Source organism: Plectropomus leopardus, chromosome 19, assembly GCF_026936395.1.
Source record: "Plectropomus leopardus strain MGB_pleo_1.0 chromosome 19, ASM2693639v1, whole genome shotgun sequence".
In the NCBI taxonomy this organism is placed as follows: Eukaryota; Metazoa; Chordata; class Actinopteri; order Perciformes; family Serranidae; genus Plectropomus; species Plectropomus leopardus.
The window spans coordinates 14,629,803-14,652,855 of NC_142194.1; the positions used below are offsets into that span (position 1 = coordinate 14,629,803).

At 39.0% G+C, this 23,053-nt stretch overlaps 1 protein-coding gene across 1 annotated transcript in view; it reads left to right on the plus strand.

Moving 5' to 3' along the window:
- The window catches only part of nrg3b (neuregulin 3b), a 247,028-nt gene that overhangs the window by 104,895 nt on the left and 119,080 nt on the right, over positions 1–23,053 (plus strand). Inside the window, exon 2 of the mRNA XM_042508234.2 lies at positions 17,816–17,951. Within this exon, the coding sequence (XP_042364168.2) occupies positions 17,816–17,951 (136 nt within the window). The remainder of the gene's footprint in view (positions 1–17,815; positions 17,952–23,053) is intronic.

Consider the following 23,053-nt stretch of genomic DNA (forward strand, 5'->3'; position numbering starts at 1 on the left):
AAAACACTGAGAAATAACAGCATTTCACACCGTCCACAAAGCAAGAATTCTCTTCATTTGTTTCCTCAAGAGAAAGTATTTTTGCAGTAATTTTGAGACAAACATTCAGTCGGAAAAAAATATATTTGCCTGTGGCCTTCATTGAGTGTGACACATCAAGCAGAGGCGACGTTGTTGTGTGGAGGAATGAAGCGACTGAATTGTATTCATCCCCAAATGGCTCTAAGCGAAACTTCTTTGATCAATATGTCTGTTAGGGAATGCTATGCACCGGAGAGAACCACTTTCTGAAAACACAACCATCACTCACGCACAACATCTTTGGCCGTCAGGTTTAATGTTTTCACGCGTCCTTTGATGAAGGCCATAGAGGAATGGAAAGGAAAAGAATATTTGGGTGGGGAGCAATATGTTTTACAGGAATATTAACAGCTCCGGCAGTATGTGACAGATAAAATTATCACCACCTATCACCTCATGCACTCGTGCTTGATGACTTAAAACTTAAATCCCTATTCTGAAGACATCCAATTAACACTACATTGTTATCACGGCTTGATATTTGTGCAGGGCAAAATTCTGAAAAAAAAAAGTAAGAAGTGTAGGAAAAGCATGCTTTATTTTTTATTTGATCTTAAATCAACAGTCTAAGCTAGTAGAATCTGAAACTATCTTAATCCCCAAATTCAGAGGTTGGAAGTTGGAAAGATATAATGACAAGCTGCAAACTCCTGTCAACAGCTCTCAGGTTCCACCTATTCTCCTCCCTTTGTCTTTGTTACCTCTGTCTACAAAATGAAACTGTCCTTCATTTTTTCTTTGTGTTTTTCAAGAAAGAAATATTGGATTAATTTGCTAACCAGGAGGATTGCATCAACTTCTGATTGTAGGAACAAGAAACCAGAAAATGCTTATATCTAAGAAGCTAGAATAAGAGAATTTTGACTTAAAAAAAGCTTAATCAATCATCAACTTCGTTTTCAGTTAATTTAATAAGTGACAACTATTTGTTGCAGCCATAGACTGTATAAAGATGGACGACAAGCCCCCACTTAGCCCTTAAGTGATGTTAAAATATCCAAGATACGGGCGCTGCCATCTTGCAAAGGTGATATCATTGAGAGGCAGAGTCTGCACAGTGGTGATATCCACGGTGGGGGGAGTTCCCGCCAAAACACCTGTCCGACCAATCATGAGCAGCCCTATTGAATGCGGGCATATGGGTGTATGGCCATGGCGGAAAATCCCCTTTTTGTATAATTTAAATTTAATAACTAAAACCAAACGTATCCTAAAACAAACACTTGAACAAACATCAGGATGATGAGAACTACCTTCAGTGACAGAAACCATCTTTAGGAAAAATTTATTTGGTTTCTTTGAGCTTTTAGTTTGGCCTGTGTCCCATTCACTAACATGGAAGGAGGGGCTTTATGACCTACACTGCAGTCAGACACCAGGGGGCGATTGAAATTGAAAATGTACAGTTGGGGGAGCTGTCATGTTGTCTATCGTTATATACAGTCTATGGTTGCAGCACTGCTATGTTGATCTTGTTTACATGTGGGTCTCCTGTAATCGTGTGTCACTGCTGGGGTCAAGATATACCTACAGTCTCAACACTTTACTCTACACACACACACACACACACACACACACACATATCTTTGTCTCTCTCTCCCACACATACACACACATGCGGATGAACATAGCAGGTGGTGAGGTGTTAAACAGGCCATGATTTGGCTAGTATTTGATGGCAGACTCTCCCTGAAGGCCAGGGGAGGGCTAAACAGGATTTCACTGATCCAGCGTCAGGGCCAACACTGCCAGTCCCAGAGCATTAACGCTGCCAGTCCGGCATTTCTATGCACTTGGAGAAACCCCACAGTATGTGTCTGGCAGCAGTGCTTCAGGGTAAAGCCTCTAGGTCCATATGTACAAATACAGCTTGCGACTTTACTTTAATGCCGCTCACAAACTCAATGTCAGACTCCCCCACCACTTATCGTTATTGCTAAGTCCGTTTGTCACATTATCAGTGTTCTCTCCTTTTTGTTGAGTAACACTGACGACAAGCGCGCTCCCGAGGGAGTCCGTGCCGCAACCTTTCCCTTGTTTCTGCATGTGTCACCGTGATTGGATCAGAGCTGTGTCTTTCTGCAGTGAGTGAGCAGTCTGAAAGGCATGTAATCCTGTTCCCACTGCTCCATTGAGAGCAGCAGGCATTTGCTGGTGTGTGTAGCTGCCTGTTTCTACCTATGTTTATTTTTGTAGAGCTTTGGGGTGATAATGCCTGGGCGAATTTGCTGTGACTGTCTTTTGTGTGTGTGTGTGTGTGTGTGTGTGTGTGTGTGTGTGTGTGTGTAAGAGAGGGAGCCACCTCTCAAGATCTGTATGGCTGTATAGAGCTGGACTGGGTGACAGTGGAAAACTGCTTTGTTTAAGGGAGAGCAAAACTCATCAGGGCTTTGCTTTGTCCATAAGATGCACAGTTAGTGGGATTTATAATTGGGATTATCTGTTGTCCCCTGGTGTGTTTTTCAAAGCTAGTTATCATTAATGTAATCCAATTAGTACATTCATTGTGTTTACACATTTGTCTGTAAATGACTCATCGCAGGTGTACTTAATTTATTAACCTAAATAGATTCATTTGATACCATTTATTCCATATGCCTGCCTCAGATTAGTCTCACATCATTTTTTAATCTTTTATTATAATTTTATCTTTTCGCAATTTGAAAAATTAGTCCACATTCTCCAATGCAGTAAAAAAGGGAATTTTTAAACCATTCACCAATACTGGGCAGCAAGTCATTTCATGCATTACAATGTCTCCAATACTTTAGAGCTGCAATTAAACCGTTTTTGAAGTTCTGATAAGAACAAGAACACAAAAGTTTATGTGGCTATTCATGCTTTGAAAGACCACATCACTTCAAGAGAGTTGGAGAGTACGGATGAAAACACACTTGATACCTACAAATGATTTAAAAGAGAGTTGATCAGCTCAGAAGGAGAGGCCTTCACGCAGCTCCTATAGAAGAGACAGTGTCTGAGTCATAGCTCACCATCATGACAATGTTTTTCTTCAAACATAAAATATCCCACCACTTCATCCTCTCTGTGCCTAACTGTCCCCACAATCCCAGTCGGAATCTAGCTTTTCACTTCATAGCTTGATAAAAGTCGAATACTGACAAAGACTGCTTGCCTCTCAAAAAACAACACTATTGGCTGTTTGTACAAGCAGCTTATTATGACCAGCAGCTTATTATGGCTTATTTTGAAGGTATTATGTTTACCTGCGGTGCAGGCGGCAACCTCTAGTGGCCAAAGTGATTATGATGGAAGCAAAGGAGGAAGTTAGGTAACCTAGTATAAAGAGTGACAAAGTCCATGTAGGAAGGATGTCAAGGGGGGTGAGTGGGTCAAAACATACAACTTTTACCCAGGAGACTGATGTTTGTGTCCCCACTGAAACCAAATGCCAATTTGATTTTAAGTTACAAATTTATGTCACGTCACCTCACATCACGACGCAACACGACACAACATCACGCCACATCATATCAGGTAAAGTTGCACCCAAACATGCTTATTTTCCTAAACTTAACCTGACCAGTATCTTGGTATCTAAAATTTCCTGCTTTATTTGTCAGGTATGTCTTACCAGATGTTTTTCATTATTACCCTAAGTATACAACTACATAATATTCACTAATTAATATATTTTCACTCTTGATGTGATAATTAGAATATTTGAAAAGGTTTTTTTGTTTTGTAAGTTTTCACAGTAATGTTGTTATATTCACTAAACGTGAGCTTGTGGTATGTTGGTCTGGTGTTCTAGATACAGAAGATTTTTTTGTTAAGTTTTCTAAAGTAGACCATAAAGCTAATTACAGATTGAAGATATTTGTCATTATTTTATAACAAGACGTGTTTGTCATTATTTTAAAAATCTACCTTATGATCTTGTAAAAATAAAAAATATATACCCATTATAACCACATATTCTCACCACTGCAACGATTGAACTATGAGATTGGCAGTTGAATCAAGCTCCTTCAGTCAAATTGACAAATAGTGGACTATTTGGGGTCACCCATACTAATTTCTTAAATGTTTTTCTTGTTTTGAGAAAAAGCAAGTCAACGAGTCTAAAATGTTGAGTCAAAATAAATGTCTTAGTCATGTTAATATAGTTTTGTAGCTGCCATCAGGTTTACAGCTTCCATGCTATTGTTTACTGCCTGTCTAAGACTGCAGTTCCTCCACACAGTGAAAATATAACAAGACATGGGTATGTGGTATTGTTGACCTGCAGACTGGCGGTGGATGGTACAAAACATAGACAAACTTGACATCAAAATTAGAATACACTGCTGGATTACCAATAACATACCCTGTTCTGCTCCTCACCTACCCATGCAGCTTATATAAAAATCACCAAAATAAACAAAATCAGGAAAAGTAGAATTAAAAAATACCACTTTGCAATGCACCCACACCAACATAGAGCCCTTTGAATATCTATACAGCTGCCTGAAATACACAGACAAACCTTTCCAAGTCACATTTTTTGTGTCAAATACCGTGCAATGCAGTGCTAGCTAAAATCCAAATTCCCTCCTTGAAAATCTGGAGTAGGACTGTACTTGTTTTTCATATCAATAGAATCATCTGTTGAGATGGTGTAGGGGCTAATCACATCTTCCCTCCGGTAAGCCTAAATCCTAAACCCCATCCCAGTCAATTTTTGCACTGGCTCCCTTAATCCCTCTCCCTTTTGATGTTTCCTGCTGTTTGTATAAATCAATAAAATATACAAGAGAAAGATGCCCTCCTCTACCGTCATCTTGGCTACTTTCAGCACACCAAAGCCACCGAAAAGGAACTAGCTGCCATCGTACTGATCTCAGGAGTAACAAAAAGAGTAAATTGTATCAGTGGGTGCTAAGACCAGCCCCCCTGCTATGCTCATGTATGCCCTCAGCGGCTCCATATGCCAAGAGAGCTGCCAAGGGAGCGGACAGGCAAGCTCAGTGACTGCCAATCTGCAGATGCAGGAGCCGTCCGCTCATGCATATTAAACCCGCACCACCTGCTCGTCGTACATCACACCCTGCATTCTTGGTCCCAGGAATTTTAATCAACTGCGCTGACAGGAAGCCGCTCTCTCTCGTTCACGTAGGTGAATCGCTCAACTCCTCTCCTCTTACTCCCGTTAGAGCCGGGATGGAGATGCATGTTGATGTTGCATTTCTGCAACATCTTGGAGTTCCCTTGAGGAAGACAGAGAGTGGCAGGGAAGGATCAGAATGTGGCAATGAGGCAGAGGAGGGATAAAAGACTGCTGTGCCTTTAAAATATGAAGATCTCCAAATGCTGTTCGGTTGTCTTTCTTGTCAAGTTCTCACGCTCTGCACACAGTCCCTGCTGTCCTGTTGTCTGCCCAGGTGTGAATAATTACCTGCATTTTGTTGAATTAACCAAAGAGAGAGAGACAGTGGCAAAAAAAAATTTAAACAGAAAAAACAGCATCAATAACTAAGTTCTCCGCCTTTAAGGGTTTACACAGTACTGTTGAGGCAAATCAAGCTTCCCATCTTTTCCGTTTCTGCTCTTCTTCCCCCCTTTTCATTACTATTTGATATGTTTGCATGTGCAAAGCTATCTAGAGACGAGTGCTGCATAAAACAGTATTTTGAGTCATTTCCAATTCAAATATGTTTGTCGGGGAAAGAAGGAGCATGGTGAATATGCAGGGAGGGGAAATAAAAAAAGCTGGTTTTGTCACAGCGAAGTATTTTAACACAGCTGTGCGGTGATCATAGCATTGATAACGCTGCATCTCAACCCATCGGCACAGAGAAATCAGCATTTTTTAGCGTCAACCATCATGTCAGTGAAGATGTTACAGTAAGTAAATGAAGACACAATTAGGTACTCGACTGCACCTCTCAGTCTCTCTGCCAGTTTCTGCTGGCACAGCATAACCCTCTCAAACCCCCAGGATTGAATTTTTCTGCCATCTTTTTAAATATAGTCCTAAATTAAAAAAAAAAAAAATTAAATTAAAAAAATGAAAAAGAGGCAGATGGAGACAGGCACTGCCAAGACAGGACCAAGTGTGGTAACAGTTAGATGCATATTAACAGGCAAGCCAAATATGCCATGTTTGATGAATAGTTTGTTAGCGCTGATAATGAAGAACAATAGACTTCTGGTGGAAATGAATCAAATATTTTGATGGACACATGCTGTGCACGTATACACAGCCGATTGCAGATCATAATCATATATGTAAATTAGTGTTTTGTGAAAATAACTCTAATTATGTTAGTCATTTAATGAGTAATATAATTGATTATGAATGTTAGTCAAAAACACACTGCATTTTCAGAGCTGTATCCTCCTAATTTTTCCTAGGAATAGTCCAATAATGTCCAAGCATATTTTCGGGGACATGAATAATTGTTGTGTGCTCTCTCAAAAACACATCAGACCTCATCTTATACGTTGCATTTTACTTGTAACTCCGTCTCTCGGTGAGTGCTCTTCAAGACTTTCATGCTTTCTTGCACATTTGTGTACGTGCCTTGTGCGTTTTTTATTAGTTTTGCAGCCTCTTCCATGGGGGTCCCATTTGTAAACAGTGATGAATAATTAATCACTTCACCCTTCCCGAAGCAACACCACAGGTATGAGGATTTCAAGCAAGCTTTAATTTGTGTCTCATTTCTTGCGTGTCCTGTCCTGAAATCGAAATCGAAATTTAATGTCATTGCAGTGGCTAAAGCACTAAAGCAACCTTGCTAATTAACTATACATTTGACAAATTCAAATGTATTTCTCCAGTCACTGGTTATTCCGTTATTTGCTCTGTAAGTAATGGAGATAATGGCATCAAAGTACATCACCCGCTTTTGAATATGAAGTAGAGGCACTCATCCTGTTCTTTACAGCTTTTACGAGCTTCTCCTGGAGTGAATGGATGTACGTTCGTGGCTTCACTGGCATTTACGTCATAGTAGTTTTGCTAATGTGATGTGTAACACATACAGCTTCAACATAAATCATATCAGAAAACATTGGCATCCATAAAACATAGAAATATGTGACAAAGACTTGGAATAATAGGCACCACATATACAATGTTTCTGAGATCATAAACGGTAACATAATTTTGTCCCTCCTTGTGGCATATTATGATAATTACACCACAAATTGCAATCAATGAATCAGGATAAATGATCTGTCTAGCCTCATATTACTGCATATGGGTTAGGAAGACAAATTAGAAAAGGGAGAAATTGCTTCTAATAATATTGTCCTGTGTTTGAGCATTCTTATAAACCTCATTAGGGATTCCAGTCTTGAATAGGAAGTCAATAACATCTGACGAATTACATTCTGACCCTGATAGCCAAGAAACTGCTTCAGGAGGATCTGCAGGTTGAAAGAAAAGGAGCCATTGCTGCCTCTTGTCACAGACGCAGTGTTATGACCCACGCTTGATGTCGATTGGCAATGTGGCTTCCTCACCAGGACTGAGTTGGAGAAATGTGCGACTGAGGAGGCAAATTGTCTTCAAGAGCCCTCAAGGCACCTTCACAAAAACACATAACACATAGCCAGAGCCCTCAGTGCTGATAATAACCTGATTACAAGAGTCACGATAATTTCAGGGAAATTCAATCAATCTCACGCATCCCTCTGAGTTTCTTGTATTTTTATTAAGGGTGCTTTTGTTATACTTCATTTCTGCATTTAATGGCTATAGGTCAATGGTCTATAGAGCAGAATAGCATTACTCACATCTATACAATAAGAGGGGTAATCAAGCAATACAATTTAATGATGTTCATGAATACATGATGTTCTATTCCAACGTGATTTCAATGTTCGGTTGAAAGCTTCTTAGTAGGGCTGTTTCTCAATAATCAAAGATCTGAGTCATCGGTTGAAGACCTATCAGTTGACTAAGATTCCCTCAAGTCAGAGTTTTTGTGGGGGTGGGGTGCTTTTGTCAGTCAGTGTGCAGTGTACTTCTGGGGACATTTGAACCCCAGATAAAGCTGCAGTGAGCGAGCGCTTCTTGCTTTCACACTACACTTTGGTACAGGCAGCTGTGGACCCACAGCGAAAATGAGTCTGAGTGAGACAAGGGCAGCTGCCCAGAGGAAAAGAGGCTTTGTCCAGTTAGGCTCCGATGTAATGTTATCCTCTGCCTTAAGAAGTGTTGAATTTGCATCTGAAAGAAACTTATTTTGATATCCTCTCAGGCTTTTTTTTTATATCTAGTGTCGGCTTAAAACGTTGCATGTTTCCAATCTGTCTTCAGCACAGTTAGCATGCATGAGCTCAGAGGGCTTGGTTTCTTTACTACATCACGTGAATATTGGCTTTACCCCAAACATCACGCTAAACCAAATTCTCAAACTCTATATGGAAAGAAAGGAACGAATAGTCAAATATTCGTTTTGAAAAGGCAAAATCTGATTCAACTGAAATAGTTCTGAATTGGGTGCAGCACTACTTCTTAGAAATATTTTCTTCCTCCAACCGAAGATTGATGCTCATAATTTCTGTGTTTTTCTTATAAAACAGTTCCTCTCAAAATTACATACTCTCTCCTATGTGAGTCCCTGCTCCCCTGATGTTTGCACAGCCTCTTCTATTGGATATATGCAGGTTGTCTCTGGCAGTGTAGACAGGTTGAACCTCCAGCAGAGGTATATTCCACATCAGACAACAAGCAAGCTGAGGCTTTTGGTAGAGGGAAGCCAGGCGATTATTTGGACTTTTGGTGTGGTCTCTTGGCTGCAAAACACTTGCACTATGTTGCGTGGGTAGTGGAGAGAAAATTCATGGTCACTTTATGATCTGTTTGGGAGAAGGAGGGGGGTCTGGAAATGCAGAGGCTTACTTGTTTTGTGTACGGTAGTCATGCAAACTTTAATCAAGATTCAGCTGACAAGGGGTCAAGAGATAATGTAGATAATTAAAACTTTTCATTAGGGGGTGAATTGTTCCCTTAAGGTTCAATGCATGTTTGATGTCTTCTGGGGTCTACTTTATTAACCTGCTGCTTTGGGCCTGTCACTGTGAACACATTCAAAACCTTTTTTAGTTAGTCTAATAATGGTGCTGTTAGATAATGACTAGACTTGAAGGTGTCTCAGTGGCCAAGAAGAAAAACAGTACTTTGAACTCCCGAATGCACCCTGCAGTGACAAATGGAATTCAACTTCTTTTGCCAGACATTTAAAAACCTCTGCATATCCATAGGTACAAAAGTAATCAGACCATTAATGTTGAGTTTATATCACAGCCTGGGCCTTTAAGGTTGGACTACAGTGAAGAACAACTTGAGTACCAGTGACAAATGTCCCATTGAAAACTATCACTGGGCTGTCATGGCAACCAAGGCCATGTGCTCTTTAACCCTGCTTACAGGGAGCGGCTGCCACCTTTAACCAACAGTCCCACAGGTCAACTGCTATTTGTTTGTGTCATGTCAGGGACAAGAGGTCTCCCAAGGCTTGCAATCTTGATGATCATGTAAGACATACAGGGAAGCACAGTGTGTATGTGCATGTTTGTGTATGTGTGTATGTGGGTGTAGCAATGCATGATTCAATCCCTGCTAAAAACAGGAAATGTCTTTTTTTTTCTCCTGACTCCAATTAAATTATGAAGAGCAAATACAAAATAAGATATAATCCACGGGATGAATGGAGCCCTCTTGAATGCATACTTTACCATTCAACACAGGTCATTAACACAGGAGAATATGAAGTACCATAAGAGCAAATTTAAATTAGTGCACTGGCATAATCAATCTTTAAAACGTAACTTGCTAACTATGAATATATATTATTCAATTGAAATACTGTTTTTTTTTTTTGCTAATACTGCAGCCCTTGAGATTAGTGCATGCAACCAAGTTACTTCAGGGAAACCATTATTTATTCTCTGTTAAAGTGGCAATGATTATTTTCCAAATACTTTTTATGACACAAACATTTTAAAATTGTAACAACATTAAAGTAAATTATCAACACTCATTAGGTCATTGACTGTTACACTGCAGTATCTGGAGGTCCACTCATAGGTAGATTGATAAATGTTGCTTAAGGATTCAAATCCGCAACTGGCAATGTCTTTAAAACATTATAAAAAAAAACACAGTTGAAGTACTAACATGGGAATATGAGAATATTTTCTTCTTTTTTTTTTTTTAATTTCTCGGAATGACCAAAATAGAGGTCCTCACTTGACCATGGAAACAGCTATAGTTCACTGTTGGTAATGTAGGCGTGTATGTGTGTGTGACATCTTATAGACATCACAGGGCTAAACCACTGTAGGCTGGAACAAAAACAGTCTTTACAGTTCTTCCTTTTCCTTCCTTCTGCTGAAGTATATATTGGCCATAGCTTTATCTTTCAAGGTCCTTCATTCATGCTTGTTAGCTCAATGCATTTTTCCAGTTTATGTATTCATGTATGCTGCTCACACTGCTTATGGTTTTACTGAAGCTGTGACAAACTGTATTTAGCATATATAGGATGCTTTGCCATGTGTTGGAACATAGTTGGAAAATATCACTTTCATGAGCGTTAAAAAAAACAATGCTATGTTAGTGTCTTACAGTGCTTGATATAAAAAAAAACTAAAAGTGACTTTGACAGCAGTATGTTTACATATGGAAATCATATGGATATAAGATTCATTGCTTTGAAACTCTTAACTAGCCATCTTTTTTTTAATGATTCAGTTTTTGCATACTGCTGGTGTCATATTCACTATAGTGGATCCACTCACAGACATGACAAGATCAAAATGAGCTTTGTGTTGGCGCTTCATCAATCTTGACTAGCATTGTAAGCACTGTCGCTGCTACTGTCCCCATATTTAAGCAGCAGAATTTTTTTTTCTGAACATTTCTTTTCGTTTCAAATTCTTTACACAACAGTACATAAATGAATAATAAATCAATAAAATATGCATTTAAAAAAACATATAATTGAATTAAACACATAGACAACGAAACAGACATTTACTGAAAGGTGGCATTTGCGGCAGAGCAGGGTCAGTTAAAGATGTCCATAAACATATCAATTTTGGTGGGACTTCATAATAATGTCACAGTTTTGCTACAAAAACCCAACTCACTTGGTTAAACACCTAGGTACTGAGTAACATTTGCCTATCTCTGTATAAAAGTGTAAATTTTACATTGCAGTGATTCTTTCCATTGTGTAAACTAGTAGGAGTCTCTGTGACGACTGAAAAATGGCTGGTCGTTATGCATCTTTCCAGCTCATTCAAAGTCAAATAATTCTACCTTTTTCGGAGGTAGCATATGCAAGCCATATGCTGGCACTTTTGTCATATGGTGTGAAAAAAACATGTGCTCCATAACAGTATCAACAAGTGTCCTTGTCTGAAACATATTTTTACGATTTATTTTTAGGATTTTGTCACGACTTGAAACATGGTGTTCAGAAACTGATAATTTGTCTTCCTCTTTTCAATAATGTATCCCAGTGATTAGCAAATTTCCATTCTTCCTGCAGCAGGGAGTAAAGTGCTGCTTCACAGAAGAAAAAGTCATTTCCAAACTATTGTCACAGATTGCATTGTTGGGGCCAATGTGTTGTCCTTACCTACTGCGCTGTAAAGTCCTCTGAATATGGTTCTGTCCAAAAGGCAGCGATGCATGATGGGTAAGCAATCAGCTGGCTCTCTTAGGACTTTTCCTTTACATAGTAAGGCCCTCTTTGATGTGTGCTGCAGTAAACACAGGCAGTTCTCTCCCGACCACTGTCTCCTGGGGGATAAGGCTCAGCACAAGAACACTAATGAGCACATTAGAAGGAAGCCATAGAAGGAAAATGCTACAGTTGTAAATGGAATTGTCTCTTGTGTTGTCTGTGCCAGTGATGCACCCTCCACAGTAAGTGCATGTGTGTAGAGTGTATATACAGAATATGGAGGCCTCCACAGGACAATTACATTAAGCTTGTTTTGTGACAATTGATTTCCAGCTTCATGACTTGAATTTGAATTAAGGCTGCGAGAAACTGTAATAAAAAAGTTGTGTTATAATTAACAGTTGAAAATAATCAAGCATTAAAGTTAGAAGACAAACATTGGACTATGAAAATTGAGATGACATATCTGCTGACGATAACATTAATAAAGCTGTACAAATGGAACGCTCGCCATTTATTCCATTAAAGATAATCACAGGTCGTAAAGAAGTGATGCGTAACAATCCTACCTGCCTGGATAACTGTTAGTCTCTTGCACTGCTATGTCAAGGCATGTATTCGATAAAAATTATGCTTGTTTTATTGCTTCGTGTCTTGTTAAAATAGTATGAATAGTGTAAAGAGGAGTTTCTTACATACTATTAAACGATCAAAGTTTATAGCAGTAGGCAAACATTAAAAATGTCTCAGTGTTTACCACAAGAACTGCTCAGATACATGCTGCACTGTGCAGCATAATGTCTGACTGCAGATGCTGGCCCACTTTTAGTGCACTTTGATTGGCTGTGCATTCATAGAGAAAAACATGTCGTACAGCAACTTCTCCCCTTTTTTTACTATATAAAAGACTGATGTGTCTAATTAGCAGTTCCTGAAATGTTAGAATGCATTTATTTTGATCGATTAGTTCCAGTTTTAACTCATTTGACTCTAGTCGATTTATGTAGTGATGTAGTGATGTAAGAAATAAAGGTAAAATTAAAAAAATAATCCTATATTTATTTTAGGCTTTTTGAAGATATTGGTTGGGAGTGATTCAATATTAGTGACTGGGAAGGAGCACTAGCCTCAGCATTCCTCTCAGATAACTCTGATCTCTCAAGCATCGTCTGAATCTGTGATCCCCAGCCAGTAGATTCCTTGAAAGTTACCATGGGAATCGGCAATCTGGATTGCCTTTGTGCATCGGGGAGAGTGAGAGACGTGAAAATGATTTCAAAGAGTCCAGAATGAATCACGCTCCCTCTGCAGCTGCCATTTATTAGCACATTTTTCACCATGTTTTTTTTTTTCACATCCACCTAAGAGTGAGGGTTGAGTTTAATAGTTTGCTAGAGGCTTGCATTGCAAGGATTTTTTTCTGTAAAAGGCTTCATTAAAAAAGTGTTGATAAATTACCCTAATGGCAACTTGTATGTTTGTCATAATTAGTCATGACACAACATCTTAATGCTTCCTAAGAGCAAGGGACACATCATTTATCAGCTATTGCCTCAATAATGACAATGAAGATGTGATATGCTTTCAGTAGTGGTTTGATATATGTATATATAAAAGAAAATCTGTGCTCTCTATAAAAATGCTGCAATTGGTTTGACTTCTTGGATCTACTACTAGGGTTCAAACTGATCTATTCTAGGTCAGTCGCTTGATTGTCACGGAATGAAAACACAGAACAAAATCACATCAAAGCATACAAACACGCATTCTCACCATTCTGCTCCGACATGTTCAAGAAGCTGACTAATTGCTTTATTAACTTGCTCTATTTCTGACAGGGCAGCGTTTAAAAAACGCAGCGTTTCGACAGGATCCTGTTTGACAGGTGCTCGTTCAAAGTTGCGCTTGCTGTGCTGCTGATTTTTTACCATTTCTTGCCTGTCACGGTGATGAAACGGGAACCCATAAGAAATTGACAGCCGGTATTGCTCAAGGCCAAACATATCTGAAGATGGCTTGTTCGTTGATGTGGCCAACAGGGCTAAAGGAGAAGAGACTTAAAAGGTTTTGGTTTCAGATTTTTGAGAGGTAATCAGTATTTGCTTGTAGAACTCGCACCTGGTGAGAAAAAGTAGAGCCTTTATTCTGTAGAGTGACAGGTTTGAACTTTTTATTCTGTTTTAATGAATAACAAAGCTAAAACGGTTTACGTGTCAGATGATTCATTGGGAACTGGAATAAGTGCAATATTAACACCATGGGAAATTTCGAAGACCTACTCTAGATATCCTTTGCACATTTAAAGTATTCCATAATATGTTTTATTTAAGACCACTCATGTCAGCCGCCCTCTCTGTGGGTGTGAAACTGGCACATTCGCTGTCTGAAGAAAAAAGAGAGCCAATATACAAAAGGTGCTGCTGTAATGTGCCTTGGAGTTTTGTTAGAGCTTTGTCCCTCGTGAAAGAAATACACGTCATACATCATCATCGATTCCCAAAGTGCTGCGTCAAAGGTACCACACTGACCTTGTGTAGTTCACATCCTATCCCACTGCTCTGTCAACAACATGTGACAAATGAAATGATTGCTGCACTTGCACCACTTTTTAAAGAGACAAGAATGTACAGTAATAGTGGATCAGCAGAAGCCATCTTCACTGAAATAAGATAAGGTGACAAATGGAAGAAAATAAAGTTTTGGAAACGTTTTAGCAAAGATAAGATTTCTTGCGATGCAGGTACTAAAATGGTGTTTGGTGTCTGCCTGACCTTGGCTTTTGTAATGTAAATATATCAATGGTTAGGCTTACAGCACAAAATCAATTTCCGCTTTTGTCAGAACAGCTCTGCCTCCTGTGCTTAAACCTAAACCTCTGACCTAACACAGTGGCCGTTGTCTTTGTACATCAAACTTGCTATTTCTCACACGTGGTCACTGCTGCTGTCTGAATAATAGATACAAGGTACTTTAAATGCCGTGATAATTATTATTAGGGACATGCGTACCACAGGGAGACGTTGTGTTCTATTTTCTATTATTAAAGTTGCATCTTGGAATAGATAACCTTTTGAACATCCCACACTGGGAATTTGTGGAATTAATAATACAAGACATAATCTGTGTCTTTTAAAGCCTAGAAAGTGAGAGAGTCAGCTCGGGTTCAAAACCTACTTTCATATGCATCACACTCTTGGGGCTGATGTATAAAAAGTGAGCCAAAAATTATTCAAATTAGCAATCAAAAAGCGTTCAACAGATGCAGAATGTGAATGTCTTTCTTTTCATTTAAAAACACCCCCCTCATGTTGTGCATGAATGCCCTAAAACATGTTTTTGGTGAACATTGAACTGAACGCATCTGTTTTACAACTTATTAAGTTGAGCGTGAGTGTGGTTAACAATGCTTGTTTTGTGAAAATATGTTTGATCACTTTAAGAGTGTATTATATTATGCAGAAAGTGATTAAAAAAAAGGTGCAGTGAAAGTATTCAGTAGACACAATGGATAAAAACTTTGTTACTTTGTTACTTTGTTTTAGATGTAATACGAAATTTGGACAGAATTTACAGAAGAATAAACAGCAGGGCTTTCTCACCATTATAAGACCTGGATGCAGCCATTGTAAACTCTCCTTTTCACTCCCGCCTACTTGCGCAGATCAGAAGAAAGACAAAAGATAGAACTATGGCCTAGCCTACCTGTAGCCTGCAGCAGGACTTTTGAAGTGCAAGAAGCACACTTCTGACAGTTATTAGCAAACCAACCCTTGGCTTTAAGGCCAAAAAGTCTGTGGTTAGGAGTTTTACCCTCCGACAACTTCATCCTCCAGACTGTAAATGCATCATCTTCCAGACCGGGAGGCGAATTTGCATTTCATAGAAAAGCAAAGTAATGAACCACCCTACTCTCCCTATGACTGGCAAGTACTCACCACTTTGTTTTGTTGGGTTGGTTAGGTTTAGGCATGAAGAGTGAGACTGATGAGGGTCAGGGAAAGAATGCCATTGTAGACTAGTTAGACGTGGAAGGAGGCAGTGTTCCTGAAGCTTTGCTAAGCTGTTCTATACGAAAGAAGCATTACTTGGCTTTGTTTTTGTTTGCCAATGTTATATTATGTCTAAAACTGAGTAATTTTTGGGATACTCCTAGAGAGGTATGATATTTTTTTTAAATTTTCCCTCTGTTATGTCATAACAATTGAAGAGGTCATTCTCCATACACCTTGGAAGTTGGTGAAGTTGTGCCAGAAACCTCAACTGTATGTCATAACAATTGATAACTACTTTTTAAAATATATGTAAATATTCCAATTCCAAAGTATAACGGATTCCAGAGTCTAAAGACTTGCTTTTTCTAAATCATGTGCTCCGCAGAAATGAAATCATAACACATTTTTCAGCTATTGTGACTGTAATGAAGCCAGTGGACCGAGAACAGCTTGGAACAGCTCATTTTTAAAACTGATCTTACTTCAAAATGTAACTTGTGAACTATGCATGTGAACTGGTTCATTTTAATCTGTGTGATCTGAACTTTGAGCTAACTCTTCTGAAGTGTCGACTTCCACAACCATGCAGCCACTACAGTAAGTGGTTTAAATGATAGCTTCCAAAGTTTTGACTTGGACAGAGAAGAGTCCTGGTTGGTCCCAGGAACACCACATATCTCTTTTTGTGTTCCCTCTGATCTCTCATCATCTCTTGGGCCTTACATGAAGAGCCCCCGGATTTATCGATCAATGGCCGTAAACAAAACATAGATTGAACTGGACACTGGGGCACAACAAACGGATTACCGACTTTTTATTCCTCCACAAGCGATCGGTCACTAGAGCCTTGACTGAAAAAGAGCCATTGGCTGGCAGGAGTGCGGCGCACAAAGCACAGTTGGGCAACAAAGATGTTGCAGACTCACATGAAAGGATAGAAAAAGCCACAGAATGACAATTAGAAGAATAAGGCGTGTGAACGTGCATGTGTGTGCATTTATACGGTGTGTCTGTGTGCAAAACATAAATGGATGAAAGCAGAATCAGATGTGTAATCCAATTGTATTGGCAAGGTATTGAGCGTAATACCAGTCAATCCAATTTTCAAAGCTTGGCGACATGATGGAGTGAAAGAGCTTGTGAGTGATCATTTCCATGTTATTGTGTGTGTGTGTGTGTGTGTGTGTGTGTGCCAACACACGTGTCTCCTTGTGCATTCATTAATATCTGCATACACTAACATGAGGTGGCACATGCTAGTTCACAATATTTGCACTCACTGCGACCACATGCCTGACAGATGTGCATGTTTCACAGGGTGGAGAACTCTGCATTGCAGTGCTTGTACATGGCAGTCATGCTCTTTATGTGAGAGCGGCTCAGGGTCAGCCTCGAAGAGGAGAATTAAAGCTACATCGCTGAGCCCATCTCTCTCTCCACTCTGCCTCTGTGTAGTGTAACATTACCATCCTGCTTCCTTACAGCTGTAATATATTTTTGTGTTTCCTAACTGTGTTTACTAAAGCAGCAGACCAGGAAATCCACTCAGGAATTGCAGTTAAACTGTTTCATTTGAAACAAACAGCAAAACAGACACCAGGAGTGCTGTACATATGTTTAATAAAAGCAGCAAAAGCAGTACAGCGCTGATAACAATAACAAAAACATGTTGTTGCAGTCAACAACATGCGTTACACCAGTGCTTTCTTTATTGCATCAGGGCAAAGTCGGAAAACCTTCAAACTCAAAATGCTAATTCTACTCAGTCAGTAATGAAGAAAGTCAGCTCCCAGGGCAATCCTGCCTTTGGCCCAAAGAGTGTCAGAAATCAACAAGTAATGAAGTCTTCTCTTCCTCTCTGAGCAGAGTGGACATTTCAGTACAAATAACGAGGAAAACTAAACTTTTAAAACTATGACGGCTTGCCATGTGTAGAGGCACATCAAAGAAATTAAAGAAATGAGAAACATTGCTGTGCAAATTAGCTATCATAGAAGTTGAAAGAATGAAAGAAATTTATTTATTTATTTTTTTCACCTTTTGTGTCCAATAGTGACTGAATCTGTTCTCTCTGTGTTTTTCTGTCTACAGCAGTGGCCCCGACACTTCCTAGTCTACGTTCAGAGGTCTTCAAGCCATGTGTGGAGGACAAGGACCTGGCCTTTTGTCTAAACGAGGGAGAGTGCTCCATCATTGAAACGGTGGCTGGGGTTCACAGACACTGCAGGTAAGTGTGTGTGTGTGTGCATGTGTGTGTGAGGCATTTGGTTTCTACTCAGCATTGACGTTTCCTCTCTTTGCCCTTCCCCTTCAATCACTAACCTTGGGGTCATTTTCATTCAAGCTGCTTTTTCCCCCACAAGTCTGACAGTGACTGTGTTGTTAGAGTGATTAAACACAGGAAAATCGTTGTGCAAATGTACCTAAAATGCACCGAATCACTAAGTACACCGCAGCTGATTATCCGATCCACACAATCACACTATACAAATGCACTTCCAAGTAGGAGGCACATAGGGAGCAAATGTGATCTAACTGTGTCTTTAATTCAGTTTGACAAAACTTTTAATAGTGATAGCAGCCTTTTTTCTCCCTGCTATGAGATGCATTTTAATGGTAGGTGAAAAGAAAGGACTCTTGCAAGATCTTTCTTTGATCTGACTTAAAAGCAACTGATTTTTTTTTTTTTTGCTTCTTTTTTGCTATTTCATTTTCCCTTTAGTTTCACTCAGGCACCCGCTCACACCTTGAACAGAATAAATAGAGGTAACTCCTTAAAATATACCCTTGGTGGACTTTTCACACAGCTCATAAAATGGCAGGCCTATCTAAAATGTTGTCAATTACCTAGATTAAATCTATTGAAGACAGGAATCCAATCTTTTCTAATGCCTTTGACAACCCATTTGCCTGCATTAGCAAGCAGATATCGTTTATCTGCCAGCTGGTTGTATTTCTTGCTATTTGTCATGGAGAGCAAGCAAACTTTGTTTATATAGCACTCAAAACAAAAATTCAAAGTGATATACAGGGGTAAGACAAGCGGGAGGAATATATATAGGCTAATGAAAGTAAATAATATAAAATAATGTGTATCAATCTTTTTTGAGCAGCATATTTAGAAATAAGAGCAATCATTTCTGTGGGGTAAGCCAATAAGGACGCCAGGTTAATATTTTATTGTAATGCAAAAACCAAAGACATGAAACAGGACATGAGGAAAGCATGCTTATGACTGTAGGTGTATTGTAGATTTATGAGCATGCATGCACCACACATTAGCAGGTGCAAGATCTCGCTTGGACCTTCAGTATCTCTCTTCTTTGTATGATCCTGTGTGTCTGCTCCCCCTCACGGCACCATCCACTTCAACTCTGCAATCACTTTCATGCATCACTTTAAAAATACATGATGAAATTTTTTTTTTTTTTGAGGGAAGAGTTGTGCTGAATGGTGCTGAATTGAAAAACAGCTCATTAGTATACCTACCTGGAATTAAAGGGGCCTACATCGTTATATAAAAAAGTGCATTATAAATTACACATGAGCAAGATTCTTAGAAAAGTACACGTTAAATGTTATATTATGTAGAAAAAAGTTAGAAAACAGTCATGAAATGGTGCAACAGTCACATGATTCAGTGAATTTACCAGATAGTTTAAATGTACTGAGCAAATATTTGCAACGTCTTTGAAGTGAATTTCCTTTTGTGTAAAGATGTTTGTTTGACACATTGAGAAACACACAGTATTATAGTAGTTTGCATGGCACAAAAAATACTGATTTAATTATTAATACTCTCTGCACTTGCGTATATGATGTGATGATGTATAATTCCACTTAATGGAGACAGCTGAGACTGAAAATAATTCAGTGATAGGAACAAGAATCAGTGTGTGTTTCATGTTATATTACGGTCGGCACTACAAATTGGTACGTCCCACCTGTGCAACAGCAGCATCAAGAAACCCTGAAGACTTGTAGCAACAACCCTCTGGGCTATAATTAGCGACAGTTGAATGACTGCATATACTGTGGGACTCAGGAAAGACTGGAGGGCCTAACCAACAGGCGCAGTCTGCCAATTTCTCTGGAGCTGAGTGCCTGTTGTTTGAAAGAATGATTACAGGTTTGTGAGTAGTTTTATTGAAAGGTTGGGGGGTTTGTCGCCTGAGAGAAGTACAGGCAGTAAGTTAGAAATATATTATCATTTTACTCCAAACTCACTGCCATGCTGATTTTGTTTAATGTCATTGCAACAAGGTGGAACTCCAGGTGTGCTTGAGATTTTACTGAATTGCAGTGATCACAAAATGTATTATTTTGTAACTGTCTTGAAGATAACTTGCAATAAGTAATATGAAAAAATAAAATGTAACTTGCCGTGGACATTAAATCTGCATTAAAACATTTCTAATTATTAGGGGGGCAGAAAGTCCCTGAAACAAACTCATAGCACTGTAAATTTAAAACAGTTATACTGAACATCAGATCTCTAAAACAAATAAAGTAGACCTTATTATTCCATAAAATTATTTTATTTTACGAAAAGAATACTTTCAAGAATTATTTATCATGAAGTAAGACACATCCTTTAGCATTGCTAACACATTTACCAGATGAGCAGCCCATTCTCTCTGTCTACCTGTCGACTTTAAAGGGTAAGTTCCGTATTTTTAACCTTGACCCTAGATCCCAGTGTGTTTGTGCCTGAGTAACTTTTGGGAACAAAAATTAAGAAATTGGGCCAGTACTGAGCGAGAGCTCAGCCCTGAATTTGCCATTGCCAAACCCACAGGACTCAATATGAAGTGAATAAACAATAATTTTAGCATGTATAGGGCCAACATGTTTTCACATCAAACTGGGTGACTCAAGGGTTTATTTCAACTCAACCAGACACTAGACAACTGGAAGACAAAACACAATGTTTTATTTTATTTGGAGGGAGTGTGTTTAACATTGATGAAATTACTGTTAATTGAAATGGGGCCTGGTGGGTTTGGCGATAACGATTTTGGGGCTGTTTCCGGGGAACAAAAGAAGAATCTTACTCTTTCACAAAAAGGCCTCTCTCTGTAGAGATCCCTTACACAATATTGATAGATACTTGAGATAATCTGAGCCTGTCAGTGGCAAAAACAAGCACTTTAAGTGTTAAATTGATGATGCAAACATGTCCTGAGTGGTTACATTGAAGCCTGTTTTATTGCTACCAGCCACAGCGCTCTCACTCAATACTGCACCAGTTTCAAAACTTGTTCCCATTTATCACTTGAAAAAAAAACATGGGAAAATCCAGATTTAAAAAGTATACAACGTAACGTTTAAGTCCATAATTCATTTGTCATTTTCCTCTTGTTTTGTCCACCAACTCCTGATGAAACTTTTTTCTTTTTAGGCTTGCTAAATGTTCAACTCTCCAAGCCATTTGTTTACTTTGGCTCTTTGCCATTTCATGCTAGGCAGGTAGCGTGCAGTCAGCTTTTTTGAGGTTGTTTGCTGAAAATGCCTGCCCATGGTTTAGTTTTTCGGGGCTGATTTAACCATATGGACAGACAGACCAAAACAACAAGCTGAAAGCTGCAAATAGCAGCAGGGTTGCTGCTGTGCCATAACTATATTCATACTACTCTGTACACAATGTTGTCCTCGGTTCTTCTTTCTGTCAGAGAAACTGTGCATGGTGATAAAGGGAAAAAGTTGTTTCTTGAAGAAATATAAGCCAAATGATTACACTGAGGTTCTGGGTGGAGATTCTGCCAAAGATCAATCATCCCTTCAAGCAATGCAGGATCAGCGCCCTCATGACAATATGTGCTGATCTCTTCAGTCTCTCCTAAAGTACAGAAAAGTAAAGGTTTAACGATCCCATGCCTCGTTCGACGTCATCCTCTCCTCCAGGCCACAGTGCAAAGAGCATAATAGACGGCTGGATATTTTCCAACATTAGACAAGTAAAGATGTCAGAACAATCTTTAAACACTTGAATCATTGGATGTGAACACAGTTTTGAACTTGGGAATCAATTTATTTTGTTATGAAACATTTCCTCCCTCCACCCTCCCACACCCTCCCCCCTCCTGCCGGATGTTCATGTTTGCCAATGCTAATAAGGCTCCCAAAATAAACATGCAAATGTGAGTTAAGACCTACTTCCACATCAGTGCTGTGGCATCTTATACACCAAATACCAAAAATGTACAAGAAATCAAAGGTCTTGTTTGAATTGGGACTGAGAAACAGAATCTTCACAGTATTGATAACTACAGTAGGAAGTAGACCATTCTTGATCACAAATGTTTAAGCCATTACTAAAGTGCACTGCCAAAACTCTCTGTCTCTGATCAGTAAAAAATGGCAAAGAAAATCACTTAAAAATCAAGTAAAAAAAATACACTTGATTAAGTGGCACAGGCAAGTGCCAAATTTACTAGAATATATCAAAATAATTTTGGACAGTGTGTGTTTGACAAAGAAATCCATCACAAATGAATAGTGTTGATGGTGACTTCGACAGTAGTGTCCTGGAGCATGCTCCAGACACTGATTGGCTCCATCTTTCTTTTCACTTGCCAAACATATCTTGATCTCAACAAGATGACCGCATGGTCACTCCTTCTTAACCTGAGCAGCGACTCTACTCCGCAATTGCCTCTTAACCATGCATTACAGTGATTAAGAGTGTGTATTACTGTTTTGGCACAAGGTGAGCAGGAACAGGACAGTGTAACAGCAGTCCTCATTCAGCATAAAGTCCCCTGCTCATTTGTCCAGTATATTATTGAACATTTTTAGCATTGCTAGCAGGGTGCAAGTTTAGCTGGTACTCATCTTCTTCCTCTTTTCATTGATGTTTACTCATGTTTATGTTTGAAAACCTTGATCTGGCTTGCTAGCAGAGTTTACAGACAGGTGAGTTGTGACTCGCAGTCTCGCGTCACCACTGTTAAAACACCTATCACAAAAAGTACCATCAACACTTGCAAAAAAGACATAAAAGCATAAATTTAGCCCAAATTTAGCAGAGTTGACAGAAAGGCTACTGGATACGTCAGTGCCTTCACCAGAAAGTATTTGGCACACAATATTACACACAAAGTACAAATGTTTATAATATTTAGCTATATGACAGTTATTGCCTCCATTGTCCCCTGAGTCTCCATTACTGGGCTTGTTTCAACATTACTGCTGTTTCAATGCATGTCTTTTTACTACATAGAAATCTAAAAATAAGGAGCAAGTGTCATTTGAAATATTGAGCATCAGTTGTCGGACACAGTGCAAATCACAAAGAACCATAAATCTAAGTATTAGTCCTATTTAGAT